Genomic DNA, 27,215 nt, shown 5'->3' with positions numbered 1-27,215 from the left:
CCATAGAGGCTGGGGTCTATCACACCAGGCAAGACCCCAGGTGCAGGCTTTGTAAAGATGCCCCAGAGACAATCCAGTACATAACAGCAGGGTGCAAGATGCTAGCAGGCAAGGCATACATGGAACGCCATAACCAAGTGGCCGGCATAGTGTACAGGAACATCTGTGCCGAGTATAACCTGGAAGTCCCGAGGTCAAAATGGGAGATGCCCCCAAGGGTGGTGGAGAATGACCGAGCTAAGATCCTGTGGGACTTCCAGATACAGACGGGCAAAATGGTGGTGGCTAACCAACCGGACATAGTGGTGGTAGACAAACAGAAGAAGACGGCCGTAGTGATCGATGTAGCGGTTCCGAATGACAGCAATATCAGGAAGAAGGAACACGAGAAGCTGGAGAAATACCAAGGGCTCAGAGAAGAGCTCGAGAGGATGTGGAGGGTGAAGGTAACGGTGGTCCCCGTGGTAATCGGAGCACTAGCTGCGGTGACTCCCAAGCTAGGCGAGTGGCTCCAGCAGATCCCGGGAATAACATCGGAGATCTCTGTCCAGAAGAGCGCAGTCCTGGGAACAGCTAAGATACTGCGCAGGACCCTCAAGCTCCCAGGCCTCTGGTAGAGGACCTGAGCTTGAAGGATAAACCGCTCGCAGGGGCGTGCTGGGTGTTTTTTTTTAATATATCTATCTCTCTCTCTATATATATATCTCTATCTATCTATCTATCTCTCTCTCTCTCTCTCTCTCTCTCTCTCTCTCTCTCTCTCTCTATCCATCTATATATATCAGTTTTCACAGGACTCCATGAAAAACTACGTATACCTCTACAGCTGCCATAGAAATTAAAGGGTAAATAGCAGTCAGGTGTTGCTAATCAAATGATTAATTGACTTTCATCACCTCTAAAAAAGCAGAGATTTTCTGAGTTTGCTTGTCTGGAGCGTTTGCCACAATCCTCCCAATACTGGGCTTCCCTGAAAATTCACCATAAGGTCAGACAGTGCAATGCCTAAGTTACATCTCAGATTCTTCAGGCCTCAGTTAGCATGTTAGATGTTCAAATTCATGACAGTACAATTAGAAAAAGATTGAACAAGAATGGTTTGGTTTGAAGGATTACCAGGAGAAAGCTTCTCTTCTCTAAGAAAAGAAAAATGGCAGGAATAATTTAAATGATTTTCTTCACTTAAAATCCCATTTTTGTTCATCAACTTATTTATTTTCGGTTACTGTAAACATTGTTTACCAATAAGCAAAATGTGAGAACAGATGACCAATAAGTCATGTAACTGAGGTACAACTCACTTGTTTAGTGGCAATGACTCAGCAGCCTCTCCCATTCTCTCTTCACCTTCTCATTGACCCAACAAACCCCTCAATAACTCTGCTGTGTCTCATTAAACTGTTTGCCATTTATTGTGGGCATATCTCTTCAGTCATATCAATTTTCCAGCCAGTCCTGTTATTATAACACAGCTTTAAAAGCCCGGCGGACATAAAAGGAACTTTTAAGTCGCATGTCTGAGAAAACATGTCAACTACCAAATTAATCTGTGCAGTGAAGGATTAAACATGACTGAATATTTTTGTGTAAAGAACAAGTCACCACAAATTAAACATTCCTGAATGCCACACCACAAGCCACTGCAGTAACTGAAAAACAAACTCTCTAAATAAAGGAAATATAAAACTGAAGCTTGCATTTCTGAAAATACTGTCTATGTGATTAAACAGCTCACTTAAAAAAAGTTTTCTTTTAATTATGAAGATTTTTTTTTTTTTTGTAGTGTACTTTTCACTGGCATGCAAAAGGCCAGATGTAAAGACTGCTAAAAGCAGTTCCTGTTAAAATGGTACTTTGAGGATGTGGAAGAGGTCAGTGAGGGTTTTTCAATTATGATGATCAAAGCACAGCTTCCTCAGTAAATAAAACATAATGAACACAGAAACAGGGGATTCCTTCATGTCCTAGTGGAGGTTTGACTACATTACATCTCTACTCTTGGTGAGTTTAAATAGTTTTGTCACACTAATTAGTCTACTTTGTAAAAGTTTTCAGACAAAACACATTAGCAGTCAGCCCTTATGTGGGGGTTAGATGAAATTTAAAATGTCTCTTGTCATTCTAAACATGTTTTATTTGGTATTCCTCAGCGCTCAGTTCCCTTCTTCAAACAAAAGCGACATGTTTGCTCTTCCACACTGTGATCTTTCATGTAAATATCATTGTCAGCTAAGCTTGAGCACATTTGCATTCTCACATCCCTCTCACAGAAGGCCCACACCAAATACAAGAACCCTGAGTAGACTTTGAACATCACACAGATGCTCATGCAGACAGTTGCCGAAGAGACTGAGACAGAAAAAAAATCAAAAACAAAGAAGCAGAGAGTCCATAATAAACATGATCCCTGTGCCCTCCCACTGAGTGAGTGGTAGGCTGGCAGACATAATGTACACTCAGAGGCTGGTTGGCAGTAAACAGTGCAGAAAGGGACAGATCGAATGAGGGCCTGAGCATGTGGTTATCTGTGGCAGAATCACGTGTGAAAGGAGCTTTTGCCCTTTGATAGAGAAAAGATGAAGGGTGAGGATAAGAAATGGCTATTGATCGATAGTCGCTTTATCTGCCTCAACCCTGATAACCAGACAATGCAATCTAACTTGGCCCAGAAAGGTGCAAAGGTGCTGATGGTTTTTCAGACTACATTAGTTTCACTCTTAGAGTTCATACAGTCTCATTATAGCTCTATTAAATTCAACACATTTCACTTTTTTTTCCTCTCTCACAAAAATATCAGTTCAAATTTCATGGAATATCAAAGCTGAACTTAATATTTTAATATTACCAGTAGCGAGAAGAACACATCATAGCAAGTGATTGCTTTTCATCTTTTCTATGTAGGCCACAGGTGACAAAAATTGGTGCAAACTAACTATTTTTATTTTCTATTACTTCTTATAACCATTTGTGGCTGGAGAAACAATCTAAAAGTGCAACACTGCCCTAAATAATATTGGTAGCGTGTCCAACATTCATACTCTTTTTACTGTATGTTAACCCTTGAAGGAAATATCTGGCTTTAACTGCTAAAATCACCATCATGTTAGTTAAACACTGTTAGTCAGTCTGGCTATTATGTGGTATTGCAATAGTAAACTGCAATAGAATTTCAACTACTTTCCCCTATCCTCCAGACCATGATAACTCTGGTAACATTGAACCAAAACACCAAAATGATCTGTCAATCCATCCACTTCTGCTCGACCTTGTCAGGGTCGCAGGGCACCGAAACTAATGTTTTGCAGATCTCAAGGGTAATGTAGTCAACTAATGGCTCTTTTTCATGCAAGAGGCGATACTGTGCAATGTGTTATTACTGGAAAAATATCAATCAGAGATTCTTTAATATCATGGATCTCCTTCTTTCATTGCACCACTCTGATCATGTTGTGAAATCTGGTGCATTCACATTTTCTGTTTCAGGAATTTATTCTGGTTATCTCCAATGATCCAACCTGAATCAAAAACATTCATTTTGCCTGGCTGCATCCAGCCATAGCTTATTAAGTGTGATTGCTTGAACAAAATGCACGAGGCAGATTGCATTTGCATTCCCTAACACATTACCATTCAATAAACAGAACGCATTGGTATCATGGGAGATGTGTGCTTTATAATGAGGAGCCACACTGCTATTCTCAAATGTCCCTTAAACCACAAAATGCACAAATCCAGATATATACAATCAAGCAGAGTACACACACACACACACACACACACACACACGCAGCATAAAGTCAATGGGTGCGCTTCAATAAAAAGGCTCCACTTCTCTCCACAAGCAAAGATCATTTTGGGAGCACTGATGGAATATGGTGAGCCCATGTGGCCCGAGGTGGATATCAATTAAAATGATGTATAGCCCCAGTGTTTTCTAATTGGGACATGGTGATGTATTTAATAACACACATTAGAAGCCTAATTAGAAGTAAATTGAGCTGCATCCTATTGTCTGCTAATCAACATAGTGGACTGGGTAGATAAATAACCTTAGTTGGAGGGTCTCTGTGGTTTAAGGCATTTACCTTTCCAAAAACATCTATTTGTTTCTTCCATTTGTGGGTTTCAGCGGTACATTTTCTTTTGAGGAATTAGGTGGTGTTCAAAACAACGTGTAAAAACCCTCAGTTTCACGAGCCGCTAAAACATTTTCTCCTCACCCATTTAGAAGTAAATCATATTTTTTAACGGATGCTGAAACAGATAAATCACAGTTAATCATAACGCTCCGTCAGTAATGAAGCTTAAACATAGTTCTCCTCTAATGAGTTGTCATGATGGATTTTCCGGCTGCATAAGGATCAGGGAAAAGAAAAGACAAAGAAGCACTCTTGATTATTATCATCCTTTCCTTTAAAATCATTCGCCCTTGTGTAACTAAATGACTTCATCTCAGACTGAGAGACAAAGAAGTCAAATCAATCACATTATTAGTTCCAATAAAGCAACAAAACCTTTTTTTTTGTTACTTGGCAGGAGGTGCTTTCCATCATGGATAATTGGGATTTGCATGAAAAGGACCTGAAGTAAAAAGAACTTTACTCATGAATTATTGTCATTTGTACTGTTTGAACAAAAGGCAGTATTCTAGACTTAATATTGAAAACTGAAGTACATTTTACATACTTGTGCCATGAAGAACGGTTTAGAAAAGAAAAACGTCCAATAAAGGTAACGATCTATGTAGCAGGAAGTTTGGTGTTTTGCTACAGCATGACTGTTTTTCCAGGAGGTCAGCATACTGTAAATAGTAGTCATACATCCTTACTCCAGCGTAAAAAAAACCCTGTGAGCACATTTTATGGATTGCAGAAACGTTTGACAAGCTCTCTGCAATCGGATGTGTCAGTATAAAGGATTATGTGTTTTATGGAGCTTGGTCTTAGGAGCAGATCTGCTCCAATAAACATGCACTACAATTTAGCCCAAGGTGTGCACTGGAAAGGTTATCCAATCACCCCTTTGAAAGTGCCTCTCAAAATGAGTGAAAGCCTTGGCCGGTGCAACACAGTCATGCTGTAGCACTGCAAAACACGGAAGTATTCTATCAAGTGGCTGAGATAAAGAGCAGCACTAAAACAAATGCAGCTTCTGCTTTCTATCAGTATGTTCGATCATTCCTTATTTCTCTGTCCGCTTCCTGTTTTGTGTTTTTTTTCTCAGAACTAAAACAGCTTTCTCTGTATTTCACACTACACAGGAGCAAACACGCCCACGTATTGATTGCAAACTCACTTGTACTGTATTGGTTATCTATATGGTAATGCAGGATTGCGCTTCTCATTTTATTATTGCATCTTTCTCTGTCTCCTCATTACAACGGTGCAGAGCTGTGAACACCTCCTGTGTATCTAGATAAGGCTATTTGAATGGATAACACATTCTGCTTTACATACAAAGGGTTATCTCTCAAAGAGCAAGCCCACCTTCTCCAACAAAGCCATTAATCATTGTAGTGCCGTATTCCTTCACTTTGGTAGATAATGAACATAACTTTGCCAAAGGATTGCTTATTTAAGGGCAAAAAAAGATGTATAGATGGATATTATCTGAGGGATGAGTTAAAATGTCAGGAACTTTACACTGTCATTGTTAGATATGTTTAGAGAGTTACTTTCACAAGAAATCACCTAAATGGCCTTTTTTATTTTGGCACAGTATTCACTCCCACTTATGCCGAAACCCTGAATTCGTCATATAGTGACCTAACATATTGCAGATGAATCAGAGCAATAGTATTCACTAGATGTCTTCTCCCACCTCCCATCACCTTACAGACCCCCTTGTTTTGTGCAAATGAATATATCTGGAGCACAGCAAAAGAAGGGAACCGTAAAGCCTCATACAAACAGATCTGTGGGTTATAAAAGTTTGTAGCTTAGTGCAAAGCAGAGGCTGTGGTCAGTGAAGTTTTGATAAGAGTTCACAGTGATATAAACTCAAATGTTCAGAATGTTCTTCACAAACAGCTCCTGCAGCATAATCTACTTCTTTGCTATCCATCTGTGTGCCCGGTATTTTCCAAACTGTCAGATTTTTACAAAATGCCTTGGCTAATAACTCTGCTTCTGTCTCAAGTCCTCTGCTTTCTTTTTCCTCTTAGCAAGTCTCTAGTCTCTCAGTGGAATATTTTTCATGATACCAGTTATCAAATAATTTAATTAAAGGTTTTGATTGGATATGTTTATGTAAAGGAAATCAGTTTGGGTAACTGGAACTTAACCACAGGTTAAGATAGAGCAGCCTAATACTGGCAGGACATATGACATAACAATGATACTAGCAGATAAACATGACTTCAAGAAGAAAGGTATGCAAATTAACGAACATGTGCAAATGCCAATCTTAATGCATTACACACAGTTACTGTAATTAATATTTTTCAGTAACACAGTAATGTAATGCATTACTTTACAAAATCCAGCAATTAGATTACAGTTATAATTCAATGATTACTTGCGTTACAAAGATTCTTCAGTTCTTTAGAAAAACAAACAAACAAACAAAGATTTTTTTTCTTTCTATCCTCTTGCACTACAATTTGCTGATTTCAGGTTGCATAGCGAAAATGATGGAGTGGTACAGGACTACAGATCTGCACATTACTTTTATAATTATTTCCCAACATGAAATCTGTTTGATGATAAAGAGGAAATTGCATCCAGGACAGAAACAACCACATGATACTCCTAACCTTTTTTGGCTGTTTTATGAGTATGTCTTAATTTTGGCCCCTTCACATGATAATTACTTCCTAAGGTAGGCTTAACACCAGAGAAGTTTGAGAAATGCTTTTGTTTTTGACCATTTATAACGCCTTTATAGCTCTAATCCACTATAACAATCATGAAAGAAACTGAATATGTCTTTCATTTTCTGTGAGGAGGCAAACTACAAGCTTTATTTCAATGCTTTTCTGTAAAACAATGGCAGCATTTCTCTATTCATGAAGAGTAAAATCATGAATTTCCGTGCATATCTCTGTGTCAGAATAGATGACAGTGATTTTTTTTTTTGTCCCACTGCTGATTTCTGGATTTTTTTTTATTTAGCTTTAGATTCACTCATGGTCAGATGAACCTAATGAGGAGGCAGGTGCAATTACCAAGTTGTGAAACAGTCAGTCTTTCTGTGCTTCAGGCCCTGTGCTGGCGGCAGTAAATATAGCTAATTACATCTTCCGCTCCACAGCCTCTTTATCTAAACTCAGCAAGACATAGACCTGCCCACCCAGCACTTCATTACTGTGCACCAACCTAATAGGGACTTGATGTTTTTGACCGCCCTAACAAATTGCTTTGTAACAGTCAGCAGCATGCAACAAAATGCACCAAAAATGACCATCTTAGGGCAATCGTGGCTCAAGAGTTGGCAGTTCGTTTTGCGATCGGCAGGTTGCCGGTTCAAGCTTCAGCTCAGACAGTCTCGGTCGTTGTGTCCTTGGGCAAGACACTTCACCTACCACCTACTGGTGTTGGCCAGAGGGGAAGATGGCGCGATATGGCAGCCTCGCTTCTGTCAGTCTACCCCAGGGCAACTGTAGCTACAACTGTAGCTGCCTCCACCAGTGTGTGAATGTGAGAGTGAATGAATAGTGGAATTGTAAAGCGCTTTGAGGGTCTCGAAAAGCGCTATATAAATGCAATCTATTATTATTATTATTATTATTATTATTATTATTATTATTATTATTATCATCTTTTTTTTTAAAATCAGCCTTATTATAGTCTGAAATATCAAAGTCTAACTTTAGATAAAATTATTTCTTTATCTCATATTATAAGGACCTTACTATAACAAGTTACCAAAATGTACATTTGAATATATCTGTATATAATGATCATGTTGCATGCCTTTACAGTTTGGCTCAGGTTGGCAAACATAGTATAGACATTAATAAATGTCTATACTAAATTTGAAACTACAACTCTATTTAGAATCTGGCATGAATAAAAGGATGATTAACTTTTAATTAATGTTTCAGAGAGTATGAAGAGTGTATTTTTAGGTTTTACAACACTTTAAAAATAGATATTTGTAGGTAGGAATGAGTATACAGTATGACTGTAGATCATGTAGAACTAATGACTAAATCCAGAGTGATATATAAACAAACAGCGAGGGAGTGAAAAAAATCCCACAATGCATGTTGGGAGTCCCCCAGCAGCCTAGGCCTATTACAAAGTAACAAAGTGAGGATTCAGAGGTCACCTGAATCAGATCTAACTATATACTTAATTACAACAAAAGGTTTTAAGCCTAGTCTTAAAACTAGAGTGGGTGTCTGCCTCCCAAAAACTGGGACCTAGTTCCACAGTAGAGAGGCCTTAAATCTGAAGGCTCTGCCTCCCATTCTACTCTTAAATACTCTAGGAACCAAAGTAAGCCAGCAGTCTGACAGCAAAATGCCCTTTTGGGGTGATATGGTTCTATGAGGTCATTAAAGTAAGATGCAATAAATGCAATCATCCAATAGAAGCCTCACATATCTAAGTGCATGCAGTTTTAAATGGTCAAACTATCCTACTCCTACTTGAACTTAACAGAGTCGTGAAATGATTATAATAACAGTTTATAATAGATTATAATAAATTTCATTTCTTTGGTTAATGAATGTTTTGGCTGACCTTACTGGACTCAAGAAAAAAAAAAGGGGGGGGGGGGGGGCGACGGGCTCTTGAGTGGCAGACAGGAAATGAACGAAAGGGAAAAGTCATGTCTGCCGTCAGCTCTTTTACAGTCAGTCCCAAGGTCAATAGTTCTGCACCTGGGGGAGAGCGAGAATGAGAGGGAGCAAGCGAGAAGGACTTAACTTCACACAGACCAGCTTTTTCATTTTCAGTCAAATTACAGTGAATGAAAGAGGATCATCAAGATGACATGGAATTCATTCCATGTAATTCCTCTGTCATATCTGTGATAGAGAACATCTCATTTACAGTAGCTGTGAGAATTAATTTCCGGCTTGATTCAAACCCGCCGCTGCCTATTTCACACACTTGACTCTTCACCTGAGTCTGAATCTGCACACTCGGCCGTTCAATTAAATGGCCATCCAGCACATGTGAATTTGTAATGTACATTCAAATTAATCATAAAATTCCCACACACTTTATTTTCTATTACGCAGGCTGAGCAACCATTAATCACATTATTACAGGAATATGATTACATGTGACAGGGGCAGGCAATGTGTAAGATCAGCAGCTCTGAGGTGTTTGTGTTTAAAGGTCAGGTGTAATTCCAGCGCCAGCCAGAAACCACCTTGCACGCTTAAAATGTGCAGCCCATTACATTCTGTGAGGCGACTCAAACATGCACTCGTGCTGTGTTTATGTCATCACGTTCGACAGATCTTGTTGTACTGACTGAAGAGCTCATTGATCACACTGCAAACACATCTGTGCTGAGTGGTCCACAGATGTGAGGGATGAGAGGGCATTAGACAAGAAAGCAGGTCCACACACAAACAGCCCTCGCTGAGAAAATGGAAGAAGTTAAACAATAATGAATGGGCACATTTGTAGTCATTGTGTGAAACATCACACCCAGTATCATGCTCATTCACATTCCTGCCACGCACACCAACACACACCGCTGTATCCCAGCTCTTCTCTTTCTCATTTTCCCCCTCAGCCCTGCCCGATTCCCCGTGGAAACTCGAGGTCATCGGTGTTAGTAGGGGCAGCTCCAGGTTTTAGTGTAGCAGAAAGAAGGAGGAAGGCAGAGAAAGAATCAGGGAGATGCAGGTGCTAACCTCTGAGAATCTTAGATTGCTTCTGACTTTATAGCCTTCACATCACCACACACCTTGTTGTGTTTGACACGTGTCGGCTGAAACACAGAGGAAAAGTCATTCATCATCAATGATTGGGCATTGCTTAATTTCCAACTTGATGATATTTACTGATATCATTTGAAAGAAGTCAATGTAAAGAAACTCTGGAAAACAACAAGAATAGAAGTTTTTATTCCCTTGAACCAACGTCTGAGTCTGTGGATGGACTACTAACATCAGACTTGTAATTGTAGCAGTTTTATTGTGGTGTAATTCGGCTTACTGTATGCTTGCTTATCTTTAGAAAAGGACAATTAAAAAGATTTATGTATACTGGTTATTACAAAAAAAACAGTCAATAACAAAACAAAATCTTACCTGATCATAGTGTACCCATACTCCACCTCAAGGTCGCATTCATGAGCACCTCTGCACCCCCTTCAGTACTACTATTTTTTAAATTGTGTTCCGTTCTGACCTCATGTACATCTTTTCCACTGCATCCAGACAGCGATTCTTCAACTTGATTTATGTTTTGAGGAAGCGGACAAAGTTGTAAGGTGCCAAATCTGAAAAGCAGGGAGTGACCACTGTACATTTGAGCTATGAGCAAACACATGATGTCACATAAGTCATTTTTATGAGCATAGTTGTAGAAGGTTTCGGTTTGCACGTTATTTATCATGTCAGTGTTAAGCAGCATATGAAGCTGCTCTGCAGACACAACAACTCCTACAATACATACCAGCGCTGTGGGAAAGAGGGGGTCTTGGTAAATAGTAGGGTTGTTCAGAGCACTTTGAGAAACAATACTGGTATTTTTTTTTTCCTTCAGAGAAACATTTTACAGCATCCTGTTTAAGGCTTTGGGTGAGTGGAGTTACTTTCTCTACAGTTTTAAACTACATGCTTTAAGTTTTTGAAATAAAACTAACTATGATTTATATGCCAGGAGATATTGGGTTTTTTGGGTTTTTTTAAGAAAATAATTAAATACAGGCAATACACAGAGAACATTTTGTAGTCAGCGTAATTATTAACATTTCCCACTGGAAATTAGCAACTACACTCATAATAAATATATACATTATATCATTAAAATATATTTTGCAACATCACATATTTGGTAAGCTAAGTTACCACATATGATGCTTACCAAATAGAAGACACATGAAGAATAACTTTCCTGCATCCTTTTCCAAAATAAAATTGAGGAAGAAGACAAAACTTTGTCTTCTCCCTTATTTCCCAAGGGTTTGCCACAGCTGATGGATCCACATGTTTGACTGGGCAGATTTTTACACCAGATGTCTTTCCCAGTGCTCTTTTCCCAGCCTCCCCCCATTTATCCAGGACCAACGCTAGGTGTACACTAATTTGTGACTTCCTGAACTTGGTTTTGTGTATCCTCCTAATCTCTAACTGGGGATCGTTTGAGTCTGAGGCAAATATTTTAGCAATTACACCATGTAGCCACCTTCATGAAACAGTATACGACAAACTAGAGTGTCAAATTTCTCAAACCAAAATGTTAAGAAGCCAGTAGTATGCACCAAAAAATCTGTAATTTATCTGAATATCTTACTGACAACAAAACCAGAATCTCCATCTCATTTCATAGTCATAGTTCTACATAATTTTATGCTGCGAAGTTGCAGTCAAGCAGCACAATGACTTTGCCTTTCACTCAAGCAAACAGAAAGTAGCCTCCCTCCCCATTTATGGTGTTTTCACTCTGCTTTTCCTCCTCGCTTTCTCGCTCTTTCCATCTCTCCAGACAGCCGCAGTGGTCCCTGCCTCATCTCCATTTGGATCTCTCTGTTTGGAAATAAATCACATTCATACAACACCTGAGCTGCTTACGAGAGCCGGATGGGATCAGGGTCCCAGGTGGACCATTTCAAATAGTATTCAATTCTTGCAGTGGACACGCACACACACAGACACACACACAAACCACAAAGGTTATGGTCAATCAAACCTCCCGTACTCATGGGTCACACATACAAACTATAAGCCAATGCACACACCTACATATTCTTTGTTTCTTTGTGTTGTTTCTTCTCTTCTTTTCTCATTGTCTCTTATTGACACACGCACACATGCACCGGCACATGCACATGCACAAACACACACACTTAGTTTCTCTTTGCCATTCATTAACTGACAGCTAGAGACTCTCCCAGGTGGAACTGTTGGGAGGCAGAGGATTTGCATTTGTATTTTTCCAATATCTCCTCTGGACAGAGGATCATGAGCTTACCAAGGGAGAGAAAAGAAGCTGGTTTGGCTGCACCGGCTTGACATTTGTTAAAGGCATTCATCTCCTCTCATCTTGTTCTTTTTTTATCATTTGAGAGAGGACTCAAACCTGTTGTCTCTGGCTGTGGGGAAGGGCATTGTTGTTAAGGGAATGATAGGGTTACTCTTCCCATTACATACTGGGCGGACGAACATGGAGTTCAAACCTGAGGTGATACAGCTGTCCTTAGCCGGATTGTTCTGGTTCTCACCAGAGACAAAGAGCTGCTGCTATCAGTGTGTTACTACCTAAAACAGAATCTTATGCATGCTTTAAATTCTGATTTAAGAATTAATATACCTGAATGGGAATTAACTTATTTCTTCTAATACTCTGTAAAGCAAGCTAACAAAGCAAAATTTAAAATAGGCGATACACAGGAAGGGAATCTTAATTATTCAAATACTCCAGTGATTTCAAGTAGCAAAAATGAAACTTCACATGACCATGTGAATAAAACAATGTGAATCATATTAGTGCTTCCACTACTGCTCAACAAAGGGCACGCCGCAGAAGATGGACATAGTCACTGTGATATCCAGTTTGTGGAATTTCTTTTACCGTTTTTTAAATTCTGTCATATTGGTTTTCTTTGAACTTGAAGTGACCACATATGGATAACAGTCATGCATATTATTTGTTAACACCAGCTAGCTTGTTTTGCAAGATGCACCCATAGCATCCAGAAGCTGTTGGTGCACATACATAAAATATCACAATTTTATATTTACCCAAATACAGGCTTCTTAAGCAGTTTGTTAGTACATTTTATATACAACTAGTAATAATATTTGCTTAAAAATCTATTTTTAAAAAAGGCAACACCACAAGTCGGAGCTCAAAGGTTGGATTCAGGGACTTAAGTTAGTTGAAATGACACTTAAGAGATAGTTAATGATACACCCACCTATTTTGGCTCACCTGTAATTGTGTATGTCATTAGGCTTAAGACAAAAACAGTTTCATAAGTTATGAATTTTAACACTGGTTTCCATGGAGACTCTCTTTGGATAAATTTCACACATTGTCTTCAACCAAGCCCGTGAGTTGCTACAAACGGCATGGTGGTGTTTTGCTTTGTTTGTTGCTTGTTTAGAGCCCAAGGAGCTACTTTGATTATGCACTTTTATCTAAAGTAATAAAATCATCAGTTGTGATGAGACTAAGTATTGATAATAAGTCAACAACAGTGTGAATATAGCACTCAACAACTAGAATTTGAACTAGAACAGCTACAGATACAGCTACACATATATTAAAATGTGTTTCATCTTCTGCCATGGATGATTAGATAGCATTGGTTAACCTTGCCACTCATAAGCATTACTAATGACTGGTGGCTAAATTGTTTATTTTTATCACTTGAAATTTTGGTTAAAGTTTTGTTATGGTATAGGAATAAAGTTAAAATGATGGTTCCGTTTAAGTTAGATCCCAGTCAGTGAGACCTAGAGATCATTTGGTGACCTCCCGGCACTGCCACAAAACATGTGTTCCCCAGTGGGTTACTGGCAGTTGTTGGCAAATTAAACTATTTGCAAATAGTTGCAAATAATATAGGTTGCCAGTCAAAAATTATTCTTGACATTGCTTTGCTTGCTGTGACGGCCAGTGGGCTGGCCTTGTGTTTTTCTTTTTCCTTTTCCTGTTTCTTGCAGGTAGGTGGAGCTGACCCAATTATTGATGCAGCACACCTGAGAGGCCAGTCCCAGTGTATATAAAGACACCTTGACTGAACCAGGGTGGCTGGCTTTTGGCTCCCTCTGGCACGTGTTATGTTTATTTGGAAGTTTCAGTTATGGCTGTTATGTCCTTTAACTTGTGTTTAAGTTGCTTTACCTTATTTTCATTAAATGTGTCTTACAGTCTTTAAAAGCCTGTGTGTGGTCTCCCATTTGTTTGTCACTTCCTATGAGCCGGGTTGTGACAAATGGGGGCTCGTCCGGGATCGTCCTGGTTTGGTAAGCTTTCTAACATTTGATTGAGAGCTGGTCTGTTTGCAGCTGCTTGTCTTGGCTAGGTCTTGCCTTGTAGGCAATTGTGAGTTGATTGCTGATCAGTTTGGTTATTTGTGGTGCTTTGATATTTTGGGTCTGCTGTGTATTGTGTTTGGGAGGCCATTTGGGTTAGGCAGATTGAGTGGAGGCAGTCATGTTAATACTGTTTACTGTAGACTTGAGCTAGTGTTGATGTGCTGTCTTGTGTCAACTTTGGAGCGTATGAGCTGTGTTGATTATTGAATATGCAAAGTTGAAATCAGTGCTTTCCCTATTAGGTTGAAGGAGTGTTTCTCCCTCGAGAAACATTCATTGAAATTTCTGTTGCGGTGAACACGGTTAGAGCAGTTGTCTCGGGAGCACGTCCCCAGGATTGAGGGGGTCGCTGTTTGTGCAGTTGCCTTTCTCTTCCTGGCGGTTTTTAGTGCATAAGTACCCACCGTAAGTAACTGCATGAAGACTAGGCTTTAGTTAAGTAGATTTTGGTTAGGCAGTTAGTGGGAAAGTGCTGTTTTAAATTGCATGTCGAGAATCAATACTTTGCTGTTATGGCTACTGTTGATGCTTTTGTTCAGTCTCCATCGGAGGAACTCTTGAATAGTTGTACTAAAGAACAACTCCTGAAACTTGCTGAACATTACGATGTCGACATTGGAGATAAACGGTTGAAAGATGAGATTAAAGGAGTGTTGAAGGCTGCATTAGTAAAGAAAGGCGTGTTGTCACGTAAAATGCAGACCTTAGTGGCTGAGGTTGATCAGTCTGTGGTCTCAACTGCCGTTGCTTTGTCTTTTGAGCAGCAAAAGGAGTTGTTACTCTTACAAATGGAGAAAGACCGTGTAAGGTATTCTTTAGAAAAGGAAAAGTTGGAGTTAGAGCAGTATCGGTTAGACCTAATCAAAGCGGGCAAGTTATCAGGTGGTGTTGAGGCTAAAGAGTCTTCTCCACAAGAAGTTGAAACTTTTGATGTCGTGCGTAATTTGCGCTTGGTGCCGAAATTTGATGAAAGAGAGCCAGATGCCTTTTTCTCCCTTTTTGAACGCATTGCTGATTTGAGAGGATGGCCAGCAGCTGACTGTGTGATTATGTTACAGTCTGTGTTGACTGGAAAGGCTCAGGAAGCTTATTCAGCACTCAGTGCAGTTGATTGTCAGAGTTTTGCTACTGTTAAAGATGCAGTTCTGAAGGCATATGAGTTGGTACCAGAAGCTTACCGTCAACGTTTCAGATCATGGAGGAAGTCTGATAAGCAGTCGCATATAGAGTTTGCGAGGGATTTAACTAAACACTTCAACAGATGGTGTTCGGCACTGGGAGTGACAACTTTCCAGGATTTATGTGAGTTGATGGTATTGGAGCAGTTTAAAGAGTGTGTTCCTCCTGTGGTTGCCACTTACATTGCCGAACGGGAAGTGACAACCGTTTCTGACGCTGCTAAATTGGCAGATGAATATATCTTGGCACATAAGGGGCAGGTTGGTAGAAACTGTTTTCCAGTTGGTGCTCCCGCTAGAGCTTTTTGTCAAACTAAGTTTATGGCATCGGACCCTGCGAAGGCCATTGGTGGTGTGAAGCCCAGTAAGTTTGGTCAAGCATGCAACTACTGCCATGGCGATGGACACTGGAAAGCAGAATGTCCCTTGTTGAAAAGCAAGTTGGCACGTACAGGTAAACAGGTTAAGCCTGCAGCTCTTACCATTCCTGCTCGGGAAATTTCAGTAGTCTCTCGGGAGACGCCAGTTTCGACTAAGTCTGACTCGGAGAGCTATTCGGGGTTTGAGGATTTTGTGTCAGATGGGTTTGTATCACTCCCGGGTGATGATCATAAAGTTCCTGTAAAGATTTTGCGTGACACAGGCGCGAAGGATTCTTTTATCTTAGTCTCCGTGTTGCCATTTTCACAGGTTACTGATACTGGTGAGTGTGTGCTTGTTCAAGGCATGGGTTTAACCACTATCTGTGCCCCATTGCATAAAGTCAGGCTGTCATGCAGTTTTGTGGATGATGATATCTGCCTTGGTGTTCGTCCTGCTTTGCCACTTGAGGGCGTACATGTGATTTTGGGGAATGATTTGGCTGGAAATCGAGTCTGGGCTGACAATTCTTTACCTGTTAAATCTAGAGTTCTGAATGAGTCCCATGAGTGTGAACAGGGTTTTTCTGACTTTGCAGCTTGTGCTGTTACGAGGGCTGCAGCTAAAAGGGATGCAGAGCCTGTAACTCAAGCAGAAGAGTGTCAGGTTGAACCAGATTTGATTGTTCCTGAACATTTGTCAGTTTCCCAGCAAGAGTTAATTCAGGCACAGCGTGCTGATGCTTCACTGACTGAGCTGTTTCACAAAGTGCAACCTAGTGATGACGCTAGAAGTGCAGCCTCTGGTTATTTTCTGCAGAAGGAGGTACTAGTCCGTAGGTGGATTCCGCAAGGGTTGGACTGTGTTGGGAGTCCAGTTGTCCAGATTGTGGTTCCAACTAAATACCGTGACGAGGTGTTGAAGTGTTCTCATGACAAATCTGGGCATTTGGGTGTGACGAAGACTTATAATTACATCTTGCGCTACTTCTTTTGGCCACGTCTTAAGCGTGATGTTTCAGCTTACATTAAGACCTGCCATACTTGCCAAATTGTAGGTAAGCCAAATCAGTCTATTAAACCTGTTCCACTTTGTCCCATCCCTGCTGTGAGTAACCCATTTGAACATTTGATCATTGACTGTGTGGGCCCTCTTCCTCGATCAAAATCTGGTTCGGAGTATCTGTTAACTGTAATGTGCCAAGTTACGCGTTATCCTGCTGCATATCCGTTGCGTACCATCACAGCTAAGTCTGTGGTGAAGGCTTTGACACAGTTTATTTCTGTATTTGGCATACCGAAGATTATTCAGAGTGACCAGGGATCAAACTTTTTGTCACATCTTTTTGCACAAGTTCTTAAGCTGTTGAATATTGTGCATAATAAAGCCTCTCCTTATCATCCACAGAGCCAAGGTGCTTTAGAGCGCTTCCACCAAACACTGAAGTCCTTGTTACGTGCCTATTGCACCGAAATGAGGAGTGACTGGGAGGAAGGTTTACCGTGGCTTCTGTTGGCAGCGCGTGAAGTGTGCCAGGAGAGTACTGGGTTTAGCCCAAATGACTTGGTCTTTGGCCACAAAGTTCGGGGACCATTGACAGTGCTGTGCGATAAGTGGTTGTCAGGTGAACCACCGGTGAACTTGATAGATTATGTTAATGGTTTTCGGCACAGACTGTATGTGGCAGGTCAGTTGGCCAAACAGAACCTTGAAAAGGCTCAGGTCAAGTTGAAATATTTTTATGACCGGCGTTCTGAAGAGCAGCAGTTTAGTACAGGTGACCAGGTTTTGGCTTTACTGCCGATTGCAGGGTCACCGTTCCAGGCACGGTTTGCTGGGCCTTACACCGTGGTACAAAAACTGTCTGAACAGAATTATCTGATTGATACCCCGGATCGCCGGAAAAGAAATCAACTTTGCCATATTAATTTGTTGAAACCCTATCATGTTCGTCCCTTATCCGTCAGTCTGTCGGGCTCTTTCGTTTCTCCTTCTACATCGAGTCCAGGGTTGTCGGCTTGTACAGTGGCGAAGTCAGTTTGTGGGGGGGAGGATGTGGCAGCACCTGATGATCCCTTATTGCTTGGCCGTCTGAAGAATTCAGAATCTCTTCAGAACTTGGATGTGCTATTGGGCCATTTGCCTGCTGACAAATGTGCAGAATTGTCTGCATTAATTACAAGGTATCCAACCTTGTTTGGAGACACACCTTCTAAAACAACTTTGATAGAGCATGATATTGATGTGGGTGATGCAAAACCAATCCGGCAGAGGTTCTACAGGGTCTCTGAGGAAAAGAGGAAAATAATTGATAAGGAAGTTCATTACATGTTGGACAACAACATTGCAGTGCCGTCGTCATCAAGCTGGGCTTCCCCTTGTTTGTTGGTCATAAAAGCTTTACTGTGCTCAGAACCTGTGCTCTTAGTACCTCGTCTGGATCAGCCCTTCAAGCTGTATGTGGACGCAAGCCACATTGGTGCAGGTGCTGTTCTAGTCCAAGCTGACAAGCAAGGTACTGAACATCCAGTTAGTTTCTATTCCAAGAAGTTCAACTCCCATCAGCTGAATTATTCGGTCATTGAGAAGGAAGCTTTGGCATTAGTCTTGGCCTTGCAGCATTTTAGGGTATATTTAGATTCTGCTCGGCCAATTGAGGTATTTTCTGACCATAACCCTCTCACTTTCTTGAACACCTTGCAGAACCCAAATCAAAGGCTCATGCGGTGGGCTCTCTTTCTGCAGCCTTACAATTTGGATATCCAGCACATTAAGGGCAAAGATAATGTCTTGGCAGATGCTTTGTCCCGTGCCCCTTTGTAACCAGCAGCTTCACTCCTCATATGCTTGAAGTATGTCCTCTCCAGTATCGTTTTCCTTCCTCTTAAATTGCTCCTAGGTACCAAGGTTGCTGAGGTTGGAGTTGAGCTGAAGATGATTTTTGAGCATATAAAAGGTGTTGAAAGTGAGGGTGTGTGTGTGTGTGTGTGTGTGTGTGTGTGTATATGTTATGAATTTAAAATATGTTAGTTCTTCTAGCTGCAAATTCATAATGTAAATGTGTTTGCCAATTCAGGGTGAGACCCTGTTCTTTGGGGGGAAGTGTGACGGCCAGTGGGCTGGCCTTGTGTTTTTCTTTTTCCTTTTCCTGTTTCTTGCAGGTAGGTGGAGCTGACCCAATTATTGATGCAGCACACCTGAGAGGCCAGTCCCAGTGTATATAAAGACACCTTGACTGAACCAGGGTGGCTGGCTTTTGGCTCCCTCTGGCACGTGTTATGTTTATTTGGAAGTTTCAGTTATGGCTGTTATGTCCTTTAACTTGTGTTTAAGTTGCTTTACCTTATTTTCATTAAATGTGTCTTACAGTCTTTAAAAGCCTGTGTGTGGTCTCCCATTTGTTTGTCACTTCCTATGAGCTGGGTTGTGACATTGCTAACAGACTATGTCATCCATAGTTTGCATGGCAGATGTTGACTTGACTGAAAACACTTATTTTTCATTGAGCAGTAGTAAAACTGTGAAATGTTAATAATCACGTGGTGATTTTTGGAGCAGTACTCTGTCTGGGACCAGTTCCACTTTTTGATAGCCAGCAGGAACCATTTGCCAACCAGCAGGGGAATACATATTTTTCCTTAGTGACCAGTGGTCACAAAGGGGCTTTAGAGAACCCTCTTTAATGGTGACAGTTATACCAAAAGGTTGTGTTTATTGCTGTGTTGGTCTTAATGGTTAGCAATCATCATTTATCCAATTTTTACTGTTAGCTAAAACTAATGACTAACAGGAGATTTCAGTGTTTAAAGTCATCTATCCTAATAAAAACAATTACTAAGGACCATAGCTGTCAATTGCATATAATGACTCAGTTTCACAAGAGTAAAAACAGAATGACTGGCTAGTGGTAACATGCTAAATATTTGGGTAGTCAAAGACTAATGTGCAGTGGTTGCTTTCACCACTGTCTTTCCTGGTGGAATGCAGCTCCTCTTGAAACTGACAGCAATCACTGGCAAACAGATTGATGAAAGTTTGCAAGTCGTTGCCATCTAATTCATACATATAGAAAGATGAACACACTGCCATTAAACTGAGTCAGTCAATGGAAGCAACTTCTTTGCATCATGTATCTTTGTAATAGGTTATATTCCTATGTAAAAGCAAGGCTGCAAAGTAAATATGTTATTTTGTAGTTAAATTGCTCTTCTGCAGTAACTAAATCACTATTTGTTTTTGTTTCAAATCTATGAGGTTCTAGCTGGACTCTGAAAGTGAGCGCTTAATGTCGGTTTCTGTTTAATGTAAATTTCTGCAAGTATATTGCAACAAATTGCAATTTTTCCTGATTTAGCACAGTCCTATTATCATAGACTGAATGCAATTGCCTGCTTGACACCAGTCAACTGCAAACTGATAGCAGACTGATTTTTTTTTCTTCTTCATGACACTCCAAAATTGCTTTGGAGATGACTGTAAGTAGTTGCAGACATGATCCTTTTCTTCAAAGTAATGAGATCACAAGCTTATTACACACAGAAGCAATAATTTTGGTCATGCTGTCATCTCCAAACACTGTTGACTCTGTGACTATAGCATAAATGCATGTTGTTTTGGGTATTTAATCAACTTCAATCATAGTAGATATGATAAGTATGAAAGAAAAATCAGGTTTCATCCAAATAGGTGTCAGAAGACGCAGGTAAAGATAAAAACATTATCAAATACTTTAATGACAAAAACTCTCAGCTAAAAAATAATTAAGGGTGATTTTCCAGTCATGTTCGTGCACTGAATTGTTTTGATACTTGTGGTATCGCAAGAAATAAGTGGTTATATAAATATATGAGTATACATAATAGTTATTATTCATAGATACCTACATCCTAAGTTCCTGTTATTCTTCTGAAAGAAACAGAATGAATGTGTTGTTACAATGGTAATGCCAGGAGAGGCAGTATTAGTTCTGTGTTACATTAATGTGTAAGGAAGTGGAAGAAGAGTGTGTCCTGTAGGAGGCAGTAGAAAATGGATGCTCATGTTCTGTACATGCCCTGAAAGAAAGGTTCAGTAAACCAGTGCAACGATACTCCGGTGTAAGGCTCAGTTATTGTATTTTTATTTTTTGAAGATGCGACATCTTTTTGGCGACGAGGACGTTTAGGGGGAAGGAGTTTGGGCGATCGGACTGAAAGAAAAGAGAAGAAAATAAAGTGATGGAGTCGGCTACAGGTTTGGCTAGCTTTTCAAAGAATGCAAAAGTTTTCGGCTGGAAATAGAAGGCAGTGACCTCGAAGCGGAAATGGCTACAATTGGTACGCTAGTAGCGTTCGATCCAAAGAATCAGACTTGGGGTGAGTACACGGAAATACTCGAGCAGTTTTTCACAGCTAACGGGATCGACGATGCAGAGAAACAAAGAGCGATATTAATAAGTGTCGTCGGAGCAGCGACGTACAGCTTGATGCGAAACCTTCTCAGCCCGGCCAAGCCCAAAGACAAAACTAGAGATGGACCGATCCGATATTACGTATCGGTATCGGTCCGATACTGACCTAAATTACTGGATCGGATATCGGAGAAAAATAAAAAATGTAATCCGATCCATTAAATATCACGAAAGCACCTCACAAAACTTGCAACACGCCGTAACTCACCTCAGAACGTTAGCACGTTGGAGCAGTATGCATCACGTGATAGAGCGGCTGTGGCATGCGGGACCTGTCGGTGGTCTGGATAGCATTTGGAGCTTCGCTAGCAACCCGGCATTTCATCTCCGACAAAGTTATCCCCGAGAGAAGTAAAGCAAGTGTGTAAGTCCATCTCTGAATGTTTGTAAAGCATTCCTGCGTTAAGCTTAACGAGCGACTGCCTCTCGCTCTCCGGCTGCTACTTCAATCATGAAACTGCTTAATGATCAGCTGATCGGCTTTTCTGTCGCGAGTCCGTGTCTCTTGTTTGTTTTTGGCCCACTTTGCACCAGAAAGAGGAAACCAGCGGCTGAACAACAGCAGCACGTTTAAGCTTGATCAGCTGTTGTTAGAATGTATTTAATATTACTTTCTACTCGAGGATCTTTTTCTACGTAGCTGACGGCTGTAACTGTGCAGGGGCACATCTAGCAAAGTTTAGCCAGGGGGGCCGATAGGGCATGAACAGGGAAAAGGGGGCACAAAGACATACTTTTCTTTCTTATTCTCATTTAAGATGTCTCGCTTTTAATTATTTAATATTTATCTGAATCTTACACCCAAAGTTTTAATCTGATGTAAAATGTATAGAAGTCCATTACTGTATATAGTGACTATTAAGTCTAATATATATACCCTAGTAAGCTATAGTACTTTTTCCTTTGGGAAGGTACCATCTGTGCAGTCTGCAATTTTGTTGAAGAAAGATGTTGAATCTATTTAATATTTCTTGAAAAAGAATTGATTTCCGTGCATTTTTTTTCACACTGCATCAAATTAAGGTTGATTACGTCGATTAAGCATCATGAGGTGGAGCGTGAGGGGTGGTTCCCTATTTTTTATTTATTTATTTTTGTTGTTGCTGGGAGTTGGAACCCTGTTAGTTAGGTTGCTTAATATTTATGCTAAGTACTCTTTAAAATACCAGAATAGGGAGGATGGTGTAGGTTTAAGTTTATTAGATTGATCAGTATTGCTGAACTATGAAATATTTTTTTTTGCATACAGGTATAACAGAATAGCTTTAGTGTAGTTGTTGTTTTAAACTTGAGTATGAACTTATACAAAATGCAGCAAGATATTTAAAAAACAGTTTTGTTGATTAAAAAACACTATATCGGATTCATATCGGTATCGGCAGATATCCAAATTTATGATATCGGTATCGGTATCGGACATAAAAAAGTGGTATTGTGCCATCTCTAGACAAAACCTTCCAAGAGCTGGTGCTTCTGATGAAAAATCACTTCGATCCGAAGCCCAGTGAAATTGTGCAAAGGTATAAGTTCGACTCTCGCTCCCGCAAGCCGAATGAAACCGTCATGGAATATGTAGCGGAGCTGCGTCGCCTGGCACAGGATTGTAACTATGGCAACACGTTACAACAGATGTTGAGAGATAGGATCGTCTGCGGAATTAAGGATGACCGAATTCAGAGACGTCTCTTGCCAGAAATAGATCTCACTTTTGACAAAGCTCTGTCAATTGCAGTAGCAATGGAGACTGCAAATAAAAATGCACAGGATCTGCAGACCTCAGGGGCATCAGCAAAATGTTTCAGTCTCGCTAGAGGACAACAGGAGAGTCGTACCTTTAAAGCAGAAAATAAAGAGTGTTATCGTTGCAAAGGAACCAAGCACACAGCAGCAGACTGTAAGTACAAACAAGAAAAATGTCATGCTTGTGGTAAAATGGGACACATAGCTAGAGCTTGTAAAAGCAAGACTAAACTGAACCAGAAAAAGTATGGATCGACATATGTAAAGAAAGAAAAAAAGCAGAGTTCACACTACAGTACTCACAATGTGGGCGAGAAAGCAGATAACAACAAAACTGATAGCTCTGAAGATGACTCTTTTATGTTGAACTGTGTCAAGTGCAGTCAAGGGCACAACAGAAAACTGTTCAAGTTAGGGCGTGGCAGTGCGGTACACTTAAGAAGAGTAGACCCCTACACTGTGGATATGCAAATTGATGGGAAAAAGGTGAACTTTGAAATAGACACTGGATGTTGCCTAACAGTCATGAACGAAGCAACATTCAGAGAAACAGGGAAAGACAGTAAGCCCCCCAGCCTGCAGCCCATCAAAATCAAGCTTGAAACTTATACAGGGGATCCTGTTAAGGTGATTGGTGCAACACGAGTCAGCGTCAAATACAAGCAGCAGAAAAAACATCTGCCCCTGGTGGTGGTCGAAGGCGACGGCCCCAGCTTGCTAGGTCGAGCTTGGCTCGAGGAAATTAAATTGGACTGGGGTGAAGTGAAAAACAGTCCTAACAACAGAAAGCTGCACCAAGTCAAAACAACAGAGAAAACACTTCAGCAAGTGTTAAGTAAACATGAAAATGTGTTCAAAGAGGAGTTGGGCACCCTGAAAGGAATGAAAGCTGCTATTCATGTGAAAAGTGATGCCACCCCACGCTTCTTCCGTCCGCGTTCTGTCCCCTTTGCTATGCGAGCAAAAGTCGACGAGGAAATAGATCGACTGTTGAAAGAAGGCATCATCTCGCCAGTGAAATATGCTGAATGGGCGGCACCAGTAGTGCCACTCCTGAAGCCCACAGGGACAATAAGACTGTGTGGGGATTACAAGCTTACTGTAAATACCGTGGCTTCACTGGAGCAGTACCCCATACCCAGAATGGAGGACTTGTTTGCCACACTGTCCGGGGGTAAGCAGTTCTCAAAATTAGACATGAGCCACGCTTACCAGCAAATCCTCTTGGATGATGAATCGAAAAAGTACGTGACAGTAAACACATCTCGGGGGCTGTTCACGTATAACAGATTGCCTTTTGGAGTGGCCTCTGCTCCAGCAATATTCCAGAGGACCATGGAAAGTTCAGTTCATTTATTTCAAACATTTCAAACATGTGCCTTCACAATCATTACAAAATATCATTCCATTATTTGTTTGAAAAGGAGTAGGCTGAAGTATTTACTTAGTCTACAAAGTCTTTTGAAGGGGATACCTCATGTAGCAGTGTATTTAGATGACATCTTAGTGACTGGAGTGGATGAAGTAAGCCATCTACAGAACCTGGATGAGGTGTTGACCCGGTTGGAGGAAGCTGGGTTGAGGTTAAAGAGGTGCAAGTGTGCCTTCATGCAAGAGAAAGTGGAGTACTTGGGGCACATAGTGGACGCCCAGGGGCTCCACCCAGTGGAAAAGAAAGTTAAAGCAATCATGGACGCACCTACCCCCACAAATGTCACTGAACTGAAAGCATACTTAGGTTTGCTAAATTACTACAACAAATTCCTTCCAAACCTGGCAACCCTGTTGGCACCCTTACATGAACTTTTGAGACACGAGGTACGGTGGACATGGCAAAAGAGACAAGAGGAAGCATTCCAGAAATCTAAGATCCTGTTGAACTCAGCAGAGGTGTTAGTTCATTATTCTGCTGACCGTGAGTTGGTTCTCTCATGTGATGCATCCCCATATGGCATAGGCGCCGTATTGTCACATAAGATGGAGGATGGAAGCGAGAGACCTTTGGGGTTCATGTCACGCACACTCTCTCCTGCTGAGAAAAAGTATTCTCAGCTTGACAAAGAAGGTCTAGCTGTGATATTTGGCATCAAGAAATTTCACAAATACTTGTATGGCCGAGTTTTCACGATTTACACAGATCATAAACCCCTAATCTCACTGTTCAATGAAAAGAAGCCTATACCTCAGATGGGCTCACCAAGAGTACAAAGATGGGCCGTGACATTGAGTGCTTACGAGTACAACATCAGGTACAAGCCAGGAAAACATCATGAAAACGCGGATGCGCTCAGCCGGTTGCCGGTACCAGACTCAGCACCTGAGCAAGAGATGGCTGAGCAGGTTTTGATGATGGATGTACTGGATGACACATTAGTGGACACTGCACAGATCAAACGATGGACAGCTAAGGATGTCTTGTTGTCGCAAGTCCACGAGTACACCTTAAAAGCCTGGCCAACTGAGACCGACACCTGTTTAAAGCCGTATCGACAGAGAAAGCTGGAACTGAGTGTGAGGGATGGTTGCGTGCTCTGGGGAGCCCGAGTAATTATTCCCACCAAAGGCCGAGACAAAATATTGAAACTCCTGCACCAGACTCATACAGGCATGTCGAAGATGAAAGGCTTGGCAAGGTCGTATGTATGGTGGCCAGGGATGGATGAGAACATTGAAAGAGAAGTGCAGGCATGTGAGGAGTGTCAGAAACACTCCAAGTCACCACCTACTGCACCATTACACCCTTGGGAGTGGCCGGAGTCACCATGGTCCAGAATCCATGTGGACTATGCAGGGCCTTTCCTCGGGGAGATGTTTCTAATCATTGTGGATGCTCATTCCAAGTGGATGGACATTTACCCTGTGAAATCCTCTACATCACAGGTAACTATAGAGAAACTGCGCCAGAGTTTCAGTGTGTTTGGACTACCTAAAATGTTAGTTTCAGACAACGGAACATGTTTCACAAGTGCTGAATTTGAGTCATTCATGAAGCAGAATGGAATTGACCATGTAAGATCAGCACCTTTCCACCCTTCTTCAAATGGGCTGGCTGAGAGGGCGGTCCAGACCTTTAAGGAGGGGATGAAGAAAGCCAAGGGTGATACCTTGCAAACCAGACTGTCCCGATTTCTGTTCAGTTATCGCATCACGCCGCATGCCACTACTGGTTTATCACCTGCAGAGTTGATGATGTCACGGAGACTCAGATCAGTTTTGGACTTGCTCATGCCTGATGTGAAAACAAAAGTGCAGCACAAACAATTGAAACAGAAAGAAAATCATGACACCAAGAAAAGACTGAGAAGTTTCACACCAGGAGACAAGGTCTTCATCAGAAACTACTCCTATGGCCCGAAGTGGATTCCCGCAGTCATTGTGAGAGCATCGGGTCCAGTGTCTTACATTGTTACCATTGGATCAGGTCAAACTGTGAAGCGGCATGTGGATCAGGTGAGAGCAAGAGTGGCTGACACTGTTCCCAGTACACCAGACAGGGAGGTGGAGCCATTGCTTGACAAAGAATCAGTGCCTGAGTGCTGCTTGCCATCAGAGTTGGACACATCGCCACAACCTCCGGCAATGGAGTTGCCTTATGCTCCGGAGACTCCAGCTCCCGGAGACTCCTCAGGGACACCCATGTTGCGACGTTCCCAGAGAGAGAGACGTCCACCAGAGACTTTAAAGGACTTTGTTAGGTAGTGTGAGATCTTCCAGAAATAGAGCAACAATGCGCTCTGATCTCACAGGAAGGACGTACCTTCCTAGTTAGAAAAAAAAAAAAAGAGAAACATGGAAACCTATGTACAGTTGTATGGTTGTATGGTTACCTTAATTACATGTTGATTGTTTGTTAAGCATTCTTTAGATAAACAGTTATTTTGTAAGTCAAGGGAGTTGTTGACTTAAGGGGGGAGGAGATGTGGTATCGCAAGAAATAAGTGGTTATATAAATATATGAGTATACATAATAGTTATTATTCATAGATACCTACATCCTAAGTTCCTGTTATTCTTCTGAAAGAAACAGAATGAATGTGTTGTTACAATGGTAATGCCAGGAGAGGCAGTATTAGTTCTGTGTTACATTAATGTGTAAGGAAGTGGAAGAAGAGTGTGTCCTGTAGGAGGCAGTAGAAAATGGATGCTCATGTTCTGTACATGCCCTGAAAGAAAGGTTCAGTAAACCAGTGCAACGATAAGGCTCAGTTATTGTATTTTTATTTTTTGAAGATGCGACAATACTCTAAGTTTTAAAACAGAAACTAGTGCATTGGTGCTAAAAGCTAAAACTTTGAACAAAATCCATTATCCACCT

At 41.0% G+C, this 27,215-nt stretch overlaps 1 protein-coding gene across 1 annotated transcript; it reads left to right on the top strand.

The window, feature by feature from the left end:
- The first annotated feature begins 14,685 nt into the window (after positions 1–14,685).
- Positions 14,686–26,608, top strand: LOC146560068 (uncharacterized). Its single transcript, XM_085244390.1, has 5 exons — positions 14,686–15,935; positions 16,042–16,054; positions 17,119–18,226; positions 22,608–24,247; positions 24,338–26,608. The coding sequence occupies exons 1-5, from the start codon at positions 14,686–14,688 to the stop codon at positions 26,597–26,599; spliced, it is 6,273 nt and encodes a 2,090-aa protein (XP_085100516.1). The 3' UTR covers positions 26,600–26,608.
- The last annotated feature ends 607 nt before the right edge of the window (positions 26,609–27,215 follow it).

Source organism: Mchenga conophoros, linkage group LG14, assembly GCF_057382185.1.
Source record: "Mchenga conophoros isolate Kocher_MC1m ecotype Shallow Benthic linkage group LG14, M_conophoros_male_GT1.1, whole genome shotgun sequence".
In the NCBI taxonomy this organism is placed as follows: domain Eukaryota; kingdom Metazoa; phylum Chordata; class Actinopteri; order Cichliformes; family Cichlidae; genus Mchenga; species Mchenga conophoros.
The sequence above is the reverse complement of the archived record's forward strand: the minus strand, read 5'-3'. Positions and strand labels throughout refer to the sequence as shown.